The sequence below is a fragment of the Eumetopias jubatus genome, unplaced genomic scaffold, assembly GCF_037043125.1.
Source record: "Eumetopias jubatus isolate StellerSeaLion01/CBP00866 unplaced genomic scaffold, mEumJub1_p1.0 scaffold_11, whole genome shotgun sequence".
Lineage (NCBI taxonomy): Eukaryota > Metazoa > Chordata > Mammalia > Carnivora > Otariidae > Eumetopias > Eumetopias jubatus.
Genome location: NW_028274817.1, coordinates 93,539,877 through 93,553,285, shown reverse-complemented (window position 1 = coordinate 93,553,285; position 13,409 = coordinate 93,539,877). Strand labels below are relative to the sequence as shown.

At 47.1% G+C, this 13,409-nt stretch overlaps 1 protein-coding gene across 1 annotated transcript in view; it reads left to right on the top strand.

Annotated features, from left to right (window-relative positions):
• Nucleotides 1–13,409, top strand: part of TSPAN7 (tetraspanin 7) — a 128,234-nt gene that overhangs the window by 91,231 nt on the left and 23,594 nt on the right. Inside the window, exon 2 of the mRNA XM_028113533.1 lies at nt 10,472–10,660. Within this exon, the coding sequence (XP_027969334.1) occupies nt 10,472–10,660 (189 nt within the window). The remainder of the gene's footprint in view (nt 1–10,471; nt 10,661–13,409) is intronic.

Here is a 13,409-nt window from a genome sequence, read left to right as displayed (position 1 = left end):
TCCCTACTATGGGGCAGGCATTTTTCTTGGCTTTGGGGATTCATCAATAAAGCAGGCAAAATCCCCTGACCTCGTGGAGCTTAAGATTCATCTGGGGAGACAGACGAAGCAAGTAAATCCACGTGTTCGGAGATGGTAAGTGCAGTGGAGAAAAACCAAGCGGGAAAGGGAGTAGGGCATGCTGGAGAGGCAGGGTTCTAGTTTGAAACCGGGTCATGAGGGAAGGGCTCATTGAGGAGCAGAGACTTGAAGAAAGGAGGGATCTCTGAAGTCCAGGCAGAGGAAAGAGCGAGTGCAAAGTCCCCATGGCAGGAACCGGCCTGCAGCCAGAAGGCCCGTGAGGGTTGGAGCCGAGTAAGTGACGAGGGAGCCACGGGAGGTCCCATCAGAAGAACCAGGGAGGGATGCAGGCCAGGGTGAGAGTGCTGGCTCCTGCCCTGGGAGGTGGGATGTGTAGAAGGCTTTCGAGCAAACGAGTCATATTGTCGGACTCTCGTTTGAACACGATCAGCCTGGCTGCAGTGTTGAGAACAGAGCCATGGGAGCAAAGGTAGAGGCAGGGAGAGATGCCACGGACGGTGGCTTGGCCCAAGTGGTAGTGGTAGAGAGGGTGAAGTATCCTCTTTGTGCTTTTCTGAAATAACTGATTTTTTTTTTTTTTTTTGCCAAGAACGTGTGTTACCAAAGTTAATTTTTTTTCCTGCAATACCCTATCCCTATTAGACCTCTGAAATTGTCCCTGTGTATCTTATTTGTTGGTGGTATCACATAGGTGTGTGGTGTGGATATTTGAGTATTGAGAGTAAAGTTAATTAAATCATGAATAGAAGTGAGGTGGCTTTTTTTTTCTTCCCTTAAATCATCTCAGGAGAAAGTTAGGACCACTGAAAGAAGACCATGTTACTCTTTGTATAAGAATCTTGTTATTCAGTGCTGCTTACCTGTTTCCTCCACAGGTTGTTTGACTCATCTAATGATAGGCCCTCTTCTGGCATTATGTCTCATCAGTGCCAAGTTCATCTGAAGAGAGGCATGAGCTCCCCCAAACACCCCACCCCTGGACCCCCCATCAACACATAGCTAGATCGAGCACAGGCCTTCAGGGATCACCTTACTGTCTATGTTCTAGCATCTTCTTGTTGACTTTACACATGTATGTATGAGGTGTACATATCCCTGGAGGACTGTGGGTTTGTTTTTGGTATTTTGGAGATGATAATCGTATATAGAAATGCTGCAAAGAAAGTTTTCCCTTTTGCAAATAATGGAACTCCTGGAAAGCTCAATCTGTTCAACAACATAATCATGATAGAGACATGTGCTCTTCAGTCTTGGGCTGGCATTTCGGTTCACACGTATGGAATCGCCGATAGGACTGGTTTATCCATGTTCGTTCCCATCCAGTAACCCCCAAGGACACAGCCCCTGGAAGAAAGCTGAATTCGAAGGTGAGAGATTGCCACTAAGACGCATTCTGCATTTATTGAACTCCCATCCTGTGCTCATCATGGGCACAGAGACTGGCTTTCGAATTAAAAATTGGGAACCACACTCAGACAAGCAGTGATTCTATTAAATGTGCATTAGGACAGAATGTCTGAACGACTTGTTGTCTTGGAAGATTGGACACAAGATGTGGGTGAGTGAGGCTTTGGTGGATACAGAGGAGGTAAAGAACCTGATTTCCTCCCACAAGACTCTTCAAATCTTGACACACACACACAATTAACAATGCAGGCCAGGGTAAATGTGCAGTCAGCAGAAACTTTCTGTCAACAGGCATTAATAACGCAGTCGTAGCTCTTGTTTAGAAGCTTTACACGGACACGATCTTCTTTTAAAAAGCTCTCTTCTTATTAGTGTGGAATTTGATACATCTTTCCACAGCAGTGGTCCGGTCCTAGGTCACTCGAGGAAGGGAAGCATAGGAAGGGGTCTCTCCCCACAGCACTTCCTTCAGTTGCTCAGCGGGCCACCTGTTAATGCCGCTGATAAGGCTGGCCCTTGATGCTCCTGGCACTCACCTGCCTCTTCGTGTGTGTCAGCTGGACCAACAGCTTTTAAATGCGAGTAGATCAACTTGGGGGTTCCACGGAGGAGGTGTGGCATAGAGGGAATCCCCCAGATATTAAGCTTCTGTCACTTTAGCCACTACAGCTGGTCCTGGTTTCTAAGTACACAAATCTCCCCATAAGTGGCTTTGCTGTCCCAATTCTTCGTAAGCGTTCATCTGTATGCCATCTATTTATATATCTGGGTCATCAGTGAGACGAAAGGTGTGAGCTACGTCCAGACAGTCTCATCCTCTGGTTTGTTGGCTTCTTTCTTTTACGAGCTCTTAGAGGCTGGAGGTTGGGGTAAGACACTCCGCGGTGGTGTAAATCACAAACCTAGGTCCTGTTTTGAACATTTTCAGGAAGAACTCAGCAATACTTACAGATGAAAAGTAATGCCGAGAAGCTGCCCTTAAAATTTCTCCCTGAGGGCACCTGGGTGGCTCAGTTGGTTAAGCGGCTGCCTTCGGCTCAGGTCATAATCCCAGGGTCCTGGGATCGAGCCCCGCATTGGGCTCCCTGCTCGGCAGGGAGCCTGCTTCTCCCTCTCCCTCTGCCTGCCTCTCTGCCTACTTGTTCTCTCTCTGTATCTCTCTGCCAAATAAATAAACAAAATCTTTAAAAAAAAAATTTCTCCCTGATACAATGGAACATTTCTCAATGTGCTAATAAGCATGGAGCGAAATTCTCTTTTGCTTCTGGGGCCTTTCTTTGTGGATTTTTTTTTTTTTTTTTCTTAAGAGGGAGGAGACCTAAAGTCCAGAATCCTTTAGAGTAATATACAGGAAATACAAAACCAATTCAGGGCTGCCCATTCTTTCACATTTCCTAGTAGGATATACAGAGTCCCTAATAACATGTTTGGAAATTTCCTGTGACACTTTGTTGAATAATGGAATTAAGTAGAAGGTGGAACCGGTTGGGCTCATTTGAAGGGGTTTAGTAATTCAAGTAGTGAAAGGCTATTTGACTAAAGTGGTCTTGATTATGATTTTAGCAGCTGTATAGCCCTGACTTTTCCAAGAGAGCTCCATTTCAGATGTCTCCACCATGTTCAGAGCCAGTTTTGAATTCAGGAAGTGCTGCCAACATATTGATCAATTGCCACCACTCCCTGGGCATCTAGGACATTAGGGATTATTCAGTCTTCAACCAGCCATCTGCTTGAGCCCCTCCCCAGCTAGCCTCCCCCAGGCTGAGTACAAAGCCCAGCCAGCATAAGCCCTTGGGGAACACTATTGACCAGTGTGGTCTGCATCCTAGGGAACAGTTGGGTTTGATCTTGGCCCTTCTGAGGACCCCTGGGCAACTCAAAGAAACACATAAAACTTAAGCACTGGAAGGGCTCCTATAGATGTTACGGGGGCAAGTCCTGTCATTTCACAGATGGAGAACCAAGCCACAGATCTGCAACCTGACTGGCTCAAGGACGGAAGCCTTGTTTGATAGACTTTAAGCATTCCTGGAACCGTTGCCTGTGACACGATCAGCTGCTTAGCTAAACATGTGAAGAAAGGCGTGTGGTGAGCCCACAGCAGGAACTGGAATTCCTGAGTTTTCACAGGGCTGTTCAAAGCCCTTTTCATATTTTTAGAAGCATCGATGTATGATCTGTTTGACAGCGTGTACATCAGACCCTGGCTGCTCACTGTTAAAATCCAAATAGAAGCTAGAGTTTTTGACAAATCACTCTGGGCTCATGACCTAGCTCCTGGAATTTGAATTCTGTGAGTTGGCTATAGGATGAAGTAATATTTAAATATAAAATACAATTGTAGTGGGTTTCCTTGGGTGTGTAAAGGAAGAGTCCTGCGTCTGCCCATCGGCATATATGGGGCCCATGAATTGTGCTGACCTTGTTTCCCATAAGTCTTTAGGGGAATAAAAAAAAAAGTCTCTTTCTTCCATGTCTCCTACTCCTGTCGGCAGCCACCTTCATAGACTTGTCCACTCAGTTCTGCATCTCCTCACTGTTCCCCCAAATTCCGGCATCATCCCCTGACATTCTAGTGACTATCTTCCTCCAGCCTCAGCCCCGTCCTTCCCCCGCATCCTCTGCTTCTGTTTCCTGAGACACATCTTTCCCTCGGCTGTCACTTCTGGCCTCAGCCCTTACCTGCATCTCTGACTCGCTCCCAAACTGTGGTCTCACCTCCACGAGTGCCTTCGGAACGCTCCCCAGGTGGCCTTTGGTCACGTCAAACCCCATAGAAAACAGGGCCGGGACCAGACAAGTCTCTGGGTTTCCTAATGGTTCTCAAACCCAGTTTTAACAAATCAGTGTTTAAGATCATCCCAATTCTCTCCCTCTTCTCAACTTCCCTTCCCCTTTTAGAGATCGCACTAATCTCCCTCTCTTCCACACATAGAAGAGTTGAGTTGGCTAACAGATCTGCCTAGAAAAAAGCAGCTCAAATCATAGGTCTTACCACTCTTAAGACGACATGTCATCTTCATATAAAAAAGGAAAGCTTGTTGTTACGCTAGTGACCTTAGGAAATCTTTGAGCGTCCGCGTAAAACGGCAATGCCTGCCCCCCTGGGTGTTTTTCTTTCCTTCTCTTTCCCAGAAACCACTTGTCACCTCAGAAAGCTGGTAGAATGATGGGCATTGAGTCCAGAGACGAGCCTACTTGCCTACTCCCACTGCTGACAGTTTGTCAGTCACAGGGAGAACCTAATAAACTTCCTGGTGCTTATTTTCCCAGTGGGCACTTCCCTAAATAGATTTGCGAGTGAATAAGCATGTCAAGTTGCAGCTTCTGATTTGGTGTCTCAGAATGTTAGAGCTGGAGGGGAGCACTGGAAATCAGGTTTTTCCACCTCCTGATCTTACAGAAGAGGGAACCGAGGCCCAGAAAGGTTAGGTGGTCTGCCCCAAGTCACACAGCTAATTTGTGATCAACTGCAACTTGAAGCCCTGGGATCCTAAGTCCCAGCCCAGAGCTCTTCCCTTCACCTACATTTTAAATAAACACACTGGCTCTCCTTCTGCCCCTCAGCTGGACTGGGTTCTCAAGCCCACTGGAAAACCCCAATCAATTCTGCCTCTTAGCCCAACCCCGTATTTTCACAAATAACTTATAATAAAATCTTAAGTTGTAAATACGACAGATTCACACTGTTACTTCTTCAAGTTTAAAGAGAAAAAACCGCAATGTGGCGGAAATTGCTGGTTTGTCTACCTTTCCAGTTGCTTTGTCTCCCCGTGTACAAAATCAGGTCAGAACACCAGGCAAAGTGCCCGGCCCCGTGGTCTCCTCAGCATCATGCTTCAAGTAAGAGGGGGCAGAAAGCATAATTTGCTTGGCTGCTTCTTAAAAATCTAACTTCTGAGGACCCTGTCTTTTAATGATTTAATTACTGCTTTAATTATTATTTAATTGTATTTATTTTGATTATGATGTGGATGGAGTTTCTGTGTCATGTGGTTTTTCTGAGTTAGAGAATTGTCTGCAGTTGGGCCAGAACATTTCACAGTGCCTCTGCATGGAGTTGCCAGGGGCGAATTAACTTGGAAGCCTTTGGGATGATCAATCTGTGGCTTCTGCCTAACCTGCTGTCTAGCTGAGATTTCGGCCTACGATTTCTTCTGTGTGTTTCTTCAGGCTGGTCTTTCGTTCCTGTACTTTCTATCCCAGATGGCTTCTTAGGATGGGGTGCATTCGAGAGAGCTGGTGCTTCTCTAATTCAGTTTGTCGTGGTCTTTTTTTTTTTTTTCATTGCATAATACATGGGTTCATGAACCCCACCTACAAGAACAGATACACATTATGCCAACAGTGAGCCAAGTGCATATTTCGTATCTCATGAAATTAAGGAAATAAAGAGTACATGGACTTGGCTCCATCAGACCCAAACCTGGCACAGCCTTTCATGGGCATGAGAGGAGCTACAGCTGCTCAATCAGAAGGCTGTGGTCTGTGGGCAGGGGAGGCAGTGGGTTCCAGTGAAATGCCCGTAGGCATGTGAGAAAGACAGAAGCACCGTCTCCCTGGCTCCTCTCTGAGGACCAGGACGCTGCAGGGACGATAGGGAGACTTTCCAGCATTAGCTGTGTTGACCTGGCAGGGGGAGCAAAGGACCACACAGATCGCTGCCATTGCTCCCCCAGAATCTACTTCTGAATGACAATGAACCTCAGGAAATCTCTTCCAGAGCATTTTGGACACCCCATGCAATATTGGCCAACCTACCCATAGTATCCTTGCAATGCGATTTTAAGGTAATGTGAGCCATCACATTCTCTAGTTCTGGTCTACAATTTACGGTGCTACCATTATAGCTTTTTCAGCCTCCTCACCAAGCCTAAATCAGAGGTAGCCGGAAGTACTCTACTACCCACATATTCTGAGCTGCACTGGAAGCACACAAAATGTCGAGCTGCCACGAGAGGCTGGGAATGAGAGGAGACCCTGAGCCTCAGCCTGGCTACTGCTGGCGGGTACAGGGCCTGCCCTCCTGGCTCGTAGTTGACATGAGAATGGGTGAGGTGGCGGCAGCACCTTTCCCAGACCACTTGTGTGGGCTCTGACCTGTAGGCTCTGATCTGTCCCCTCTTCAGCCACCCTGTTGGCTGCTTGCTAATGGAGTCTTCTGAGAAAGAAGCAAAACTTCCATGAGAAAGCTAAACCAGTGACACACTGATGGGTTTAGAAATTGCAGGGCTCTGAGGAGCTCAGACACAAAATTGCTTTGGTGAGCCCTGAGCCTATTCATGGCGAGCAAAAGCAGAAGAAGCATGTCAAGGGAACGCGTGCCTTGCTTTTCACCCTGTGGGTGCTTGTAAAGGTACACATAGGGGGGAGTGTGCGCGTGCGCATGTGCGTGTCTGTTGACAGGAACCAAGAAGAAAGTCACACAGTGTATAACAATGACTTTTGATTTTGGCTTGCTTGTCTTTGTAGGTTTCTTATCCTTGGCGAGAAGCATTATTATAGTAGACAAAATGAGAGAAAGCACGAGTTTGTATTTTATGGCTCTTCAGCCCTTGGCTTGTAGTTTTTTCCTTCAAGCGCCTGGCGCTTTTGTCCCATACTTGACCCAAGTCCAGCCCAACCTTCTTTCCCTTGTCCAGTTCATCTTCTCGTCTTTGTCCTTAAGCATTGTGATTTCCCCTAGATGACAATGCCTGCTCCGGTTGGCCTTCGTACCATTTCTGATAGTTCCTCAGAGAGCTGCAGAGAGTATAGCAGGTCGACGGCTAGCAGGAGGCTTCTTGTCCCTTCTCACATCTAACATCGGCTGTTTATTCATTTGCTCAGTGGACATGTACTGGACATTGACCATGTGCAAGACACACATCTCCTGCCCTCAAGAGGGTCACAGTCCTGGATGTGCATGCGAGGGGGATAGGGCACCGCGTGACAGTGGCATAGTACAGAGTAAGTTCTGCGTAAGGAGACTGGGAGGAGTAGGCACGGTATGCCGTACAAGTTAAGGATGTAGACAGGTAGTGATCGGAAGGGGAAGAATTCTCACCAAAAGGATCATCATCGAGCCAGGGCTGAGAAGCAGTAAAGCACAGGGAATACGCAGAGAACAGCTCAGTTTTACTGGAACTACATAGAATGCATAAAGAGGGAGGGAGATGAGGCTGCAGAGGCGGGTTCGGTGTGCTCAGAAGGCCTTGTGTAGGTGGGGTGCGGCCTTCCAAACACAGACTTGGGCCATCAGGGATCTCTGAGTGTGAGAAGAGCAACATCGGAGGAGGGCTTTTCTCTCTGGGCTGTTCTTAGATTCCTAGCAGACAGGTGCTGGATGGGGCCCATCTATGCCAGTCTCCACGTCATTAGGAGAAAGAGAGCTCCTTAGAGGATGACTGGCTTGGTCTAGGTCAGGATCCTGGATGGCTTTTCTCCCACACAACGTGGTACCCACAGTGTTGTGTTTCTTTGCTTCCACTGACAATCTTTAAGAGGTACCTTTGAGGTCTGCAAAAATAAATGTTAACGTAATTTACATTTTATGAACATTTTAACAAAGTTGATATTGTAGGTTTTGTACTTTACCTGAGACTGCTGTCCTATAATGAAGCCATGGTGGCATTCAGAGAAATTATTTTTTGAAAGGAGAAAAGGGATCAAAATGTTAATACTGTTACCTTTAAAATCCAGATTTGGGTTAACTTTGATATACTGCATATATTTATTGTGGTAGTAAGTGCACTGTATGAAGTGGCTGGTCACAGAAATCTAAGCCATCAGACTCTTCTCTTCGGTCACTAAAGCCAATGCATCCTAACGACATATGTCCGAAGCGTTATGAATCTCGGGGTGGGGGGCAGGGAGCAGTCACATGAAAAAGAGCAAGTCTGTAGAGGAGATGTGTCTTCAGCCTAAACAGTGCCTGCCTTAACTGAATTCCTGGTTTTGATCAGTACATTGGCACTGTGACACTTATAGCATTAGGCAGATAATGCCTAATGTATAGTGGGAAATAGGTAGACGAGGGAAATAGGTAGAAGTGGGAAATAGGGGACGAGATTTTTCTCTGGTTCCATTTTAAAGCCCCTCACAATACCCACCCGACGGAGAAGTTTTGTAAGTATGTGACAGTTGAAGGACTCTTTTATGAGGCAGATGTTCTAAGACCCAGAGAAGTGAAATGGCCGTGTTTGGCACTGTATAAAGCATTGAGACATAAAAGATAACCCAGGCACTCTCCCTTCTCCCTAATGTTCACTGCGTTCTCACCCCTAATGAGTGGAGAGGTGAATCTTAACTTTTGCTTCTGGTGACTGAAAAGCATAATGTTTCCATTTTATGCTTCCCTGTGGCGGAAGAAGGCTGTTCAAGGGAGCTACTTTCTTTAGCAACCACCAGGTGTCAGCAGAGGCCTTGAAACTCTTGGCAGCCTCTGGCCTTGGTTTTCTTAACTCACTGAGGCCATCCCCCAATGGAACTGTTCAAAGGCGGTAGACCTCCCCTGGGCCACCTTCTCCTAAATATTAGTGTCAAACGCTTTCTCCTCAAGATCGCGTCACATTCATTCGCCTTCCCCTTACAAAACTAGCACTAGTCTCTCAATCTTTTTCTGATTCAAAGCTTTTGAATCTGCCTTTCACGGTGATGGTTCTGCAGAGTAGAGAGGCAACTGGGGTGGGGGTAGGGGAATATCACCAAGCTCTTGCTTTTCCTGCTGATCCCTTCCGCCAAATGGGTGGAGCATGCCACACAGAGAATCAGCCTGATGGTGGATCTTGGTGGCTCCAAACTGCGGGGGTTTTCGGAGTGTACAGGAGAGAGGGCCAGGCATCTTCACTGGCCCCACCGTTTGCTTCCTCGTGTAGCGCATATTTGGGAGTGTGTTGATGGACAGGGGAGACCTTGGCAAGGTGGGTATTGATTTGTACCCTACTGCTTTGCTCCTGTTTCTCATCATGCCTCCTCACTTGGATGGCCAGGCTGGACAGGAAGCTGAGGCATTTGCTATAGGACATTGGGTGATAGGGTGGGACAGAACTTGGGAAAGGGCTTCTTTGGACACCCACGCTTCTTTCGAGCCTCATGAGGTGTCAGAGGAGGTGGCATTTAGGGGGCTGTCCGTTTGAACGAGTGGCTAAGCTACTGGAAAACTGAAGTCGAGACCAGCTGGGAGATAGAGACACAAAGTCAACAACTGGCTTTAGCCGCTGAAGCTGCTGGGTTGTGTGGCCTGCCGGGGGTGGAGGGTAAAGCACAGCATGTAGCCCTAAGTCTGTTCCCTAAAGTAAGGGCCTGAATGATGCAAGGTCCTGTAGTTTAGACATGCTGTGGCGATTTCCTTTGGACTGATCGGTGGGATTTGCCAAATCGCATTATTGCTAATTCCAAGAAAGCTTCAGATTCTTCTGTTGTTTTATATTGAATAAAGCACTGTAAATAAGGCAGTGTATCAATAGGGATTCAAAAATATTTTGAATGTTTTGCTTTTGTAGAGATTTTTGTTCTAACAGGGAAAGAAAATCATTTTGCTCCTTAAAACATCATGCAAAATGTCCTTAAAACGTACCGTATCCACACGTGCCATTGAAGAGGGTGGCCGACATTCTTAATGGCCTTATGCCCAGCTCGGCATTGGGTGGCAGCTCTCCGACCAGGCCTGGGAGGGCTCTGAGACCTGTATTAGCATGAACATGCATTTTCCAGAAACAGATTTAAAAAAAGCTTCCTTGTTGTCGGCTAGACTTCCAATCCATGTGGTAACCACATATGGCTTTGTGTAAGGGCCAGATCTAATTGTACAAAACCCAAGTGTCTTTAGTCTGGGACGGCTTGAGTGGCTGGTCTCCGACACTTCCCACCGCTTCGAGGACTCCTGCAGCAAGTGCCACTTACCCATGGAAATAAGAGTCTTCACATCCAGGCCATATCGAGGGTGTCGATTCTCACCTTCACAGTTTCATAGTCCCTTCTCTCCTCCCGCCCACCTTTTCAGATCACTGGGGTGATCCTGCTGGCTGTTGGAGTCTGGGGCAAACTCACTCTGGGCACCTACATCTCCCTGATTGCTGAGAACTCCACGAATGCTCCGTACGTGCTCATCGGAACTGGCACCACTATCGTGGTTTTTGGCCTGTTTGGATGCTTCGCGACCTGCCGTGGTAGCCCGTGGATGCTGAAACTGGTGAGTCTGTCACAACAGAATACTGCTCTTTCAACGACTTTGTGAAAAAATATAAATCACATGAAAGTGACCTGGCCCTTCTTGAAGCCACCCACAAGTCAATATGTGTGGACTCTAATTTTAGTCCAGACTCTTACCTAATCCACCCTTTAATCCCTTAGAGGGCAAAACAACCCTGAACACAGCCTGGCACAAAGAAATCCAGTTCTGGTCCCTCGAGGTAGGTGGTAACAAAGCAGCAGGCTGTGGTTCTCAGAAGCCATTTATATCCTCATGGCGAGATGCCTTGGTCCAGTTTTGCATTCCTTCTTAGAAATCGCTTCAGGTATGTGATGTGCAGCTTTGGTGGGCTAGGCAGCATCCCAAACATCAGCAGCCCTACGGCTTCAAGTTCCCACTGGAGAAATACATTCTGCCTCCTTGAACTTGGCTATGCTTGGCTGCGTGGGCATGTTCTTCTCAACCTGCGCACCCCAGTTCAGCGCTATGGGAGTGTTGCTAAGCCAGAGCTTCCCCACTCAACAGAGGGTTGATGCCGTGCCAAATGTTGGCTACCAGGCCCAGGGCTGGGCGCCTTCACTGCAATAGGACACACACAGCGTGATGTTTCCCAAAGGGTAAGGGGCAGGGTGTCGTAAGGCTGTTACCATGATTCTTAGGTTTTTGGTAGACTCATTGCCTAATTGTCCACTCACCACCCATGCTCTTCGTCAGTGAGCATTAACTTTTAAAGGATTTTATAGATAAAAGGTACCAAGGGCCTCTCCTCAAAAGAACATTGTGTTTACAGAGATTGCTTTCAGACGCCTCATTTTGTGAAAGGGGAGAGTGGAGAGTCCCTCAGTGCTGTGGTTAGCCCCAAGTTAGGGTGACATTTAATACCCTCTAGTGACAGATATGGGGGTAAGGGTGACTCACTCTAAAGGAACCACCTTCCAAAGTGGCACCAATTAGTCTCTCTCTTGACAACCTCATGTAGGTAGCATTTGCTCTGGCCACTTCTGTCCTGCAGACCGTGCGGGAGGCTGATGCCCTGGCCAGCGCGGATTCTTCGAGGTTGGTGGAAAAGCCAGAGTGAGGCCACACAGAGGCATTTCTGCTGCTGTCACCTGCCACTCTATGCTAGCGCCCTGGGTCCACCTTCTAGGGTTTCTTACAAGCACGAGGATGGCTTTTGGTTAAGTCCTCAACTCTGCATGCCTGCTTATATCACCTGGGCAGCTTTCTAAAAACACCTTCGCCAGGCGTCCCACCTCCGGCCAGCTGAACCAGAATTTATGGCATTGGGGCCCTGGCATCACATTCTCCGAAAGCTCTCTAGAGGTTTCGATGGTACAGCAAGGGTTGGGAGCCTCGCGTTTAGTGCAGTGAGTAGCAAGGGGAGAATTTACTTCAGAGGCATAAAAAAAGAAAGATGGCTAAGAATCCATCTGTCCAAACAAGAAGGGAGGAGACCTGGCTTAGGTCTTTAATGGCGGGGACGTAGCCTCTTTGGGCCTCTGTCCCCATGTATGAAAGAATAGCATTGGACTCTGCTGAAGGCGGTTTCAAACCACTCTGCCATTTTCTCCTACCACTTGTGAGCTCACTAGCAGGTGGGCCTTTGGAGAGAAGTTTTGGGGGTTTTGTTTAGTTTTTGTCTTTGGTCTTTTAAAAAACACGAATTCCTTTTCTCTGCTGGATGCTGTACTAGGTGCGTAACCAGCCCTGCTTCACCCAGCTAGTGTGGGGAGAGCTGGGTCTGAAACCCATAGACATCTCCTTCCAAAGCCAGGACTCTCTCTACTACAGTATTTTCACATGCAGAAAACTCGACCCCTACCACCTATATTTAGTAAAAGCTTTCCCCAGTAGGCTTTTGGCCAAGGCCTTCTGAAGGAGAAGCAGCTGTTCTCTGGAAGCTCCCAGAAACAGGGAACTTCCCAGAGACCGGAAACTGCTGATCTGGCTGACAGGAGCGGAAGTGACTGATTAACTGTCAGTCTAGAATGTTATGGTCCTCATTTAACCTCATTAATTGCAAAACAACTGAAAATAACTATTTTCACTTTATGGAGGCCCAGAGTGGCTGCCTCTTTCCTAAGAGCCCACAACAAAGCTAGGATGTAAACCTAGGAGGACATCTGACCACGTAGTCAAATGTCCTTTCTCCCACCTGCCTCCTGACAGTTACTTTCCCATTGGACTTTCTGGTGGATTCTAGGCCTGGTGTGAGATGCTCTCTGGAGTCACACGTGCTTCTCATTGCATTTTGTACTAAGTTGAGAGACAGATGTCATGTACACGGGGCATTCTACTCATAACTGTGTTTGCTATTTTAGTGGCTGTGCTTTAAATGTGTGTAGAGACTTTTGTTAAGATTTTTGAACAAAATTGGCCTTTTAAGCCAGTATTTTCTCCTTTTAACATGTGCCACTACCCAAGAGAAATAATTTATGATCCTGTGCACATATGTACACTCTACAAATAAGTAACACGACCACGTCGAGTCTATCCAAATTCTACAGCATCACCTAGGACCATTGCAAACATTCAGGACTGTTGTATTTCATTTTGAGATGAGAAGAAACAGATTGTAAGACATATGCCTTGTAGGAAAAGAATCTCTTCTCTTTCCTTTTATCTGCTTTTCAAAGCCACAAAAATGGAAACCCTTAATGTCTCATAAGTACCATGTAATTTATCCCTGCATGTGCACTCACGTGCGCACACGCGCACACACACACACATACACAGTCCACTTGGAAAG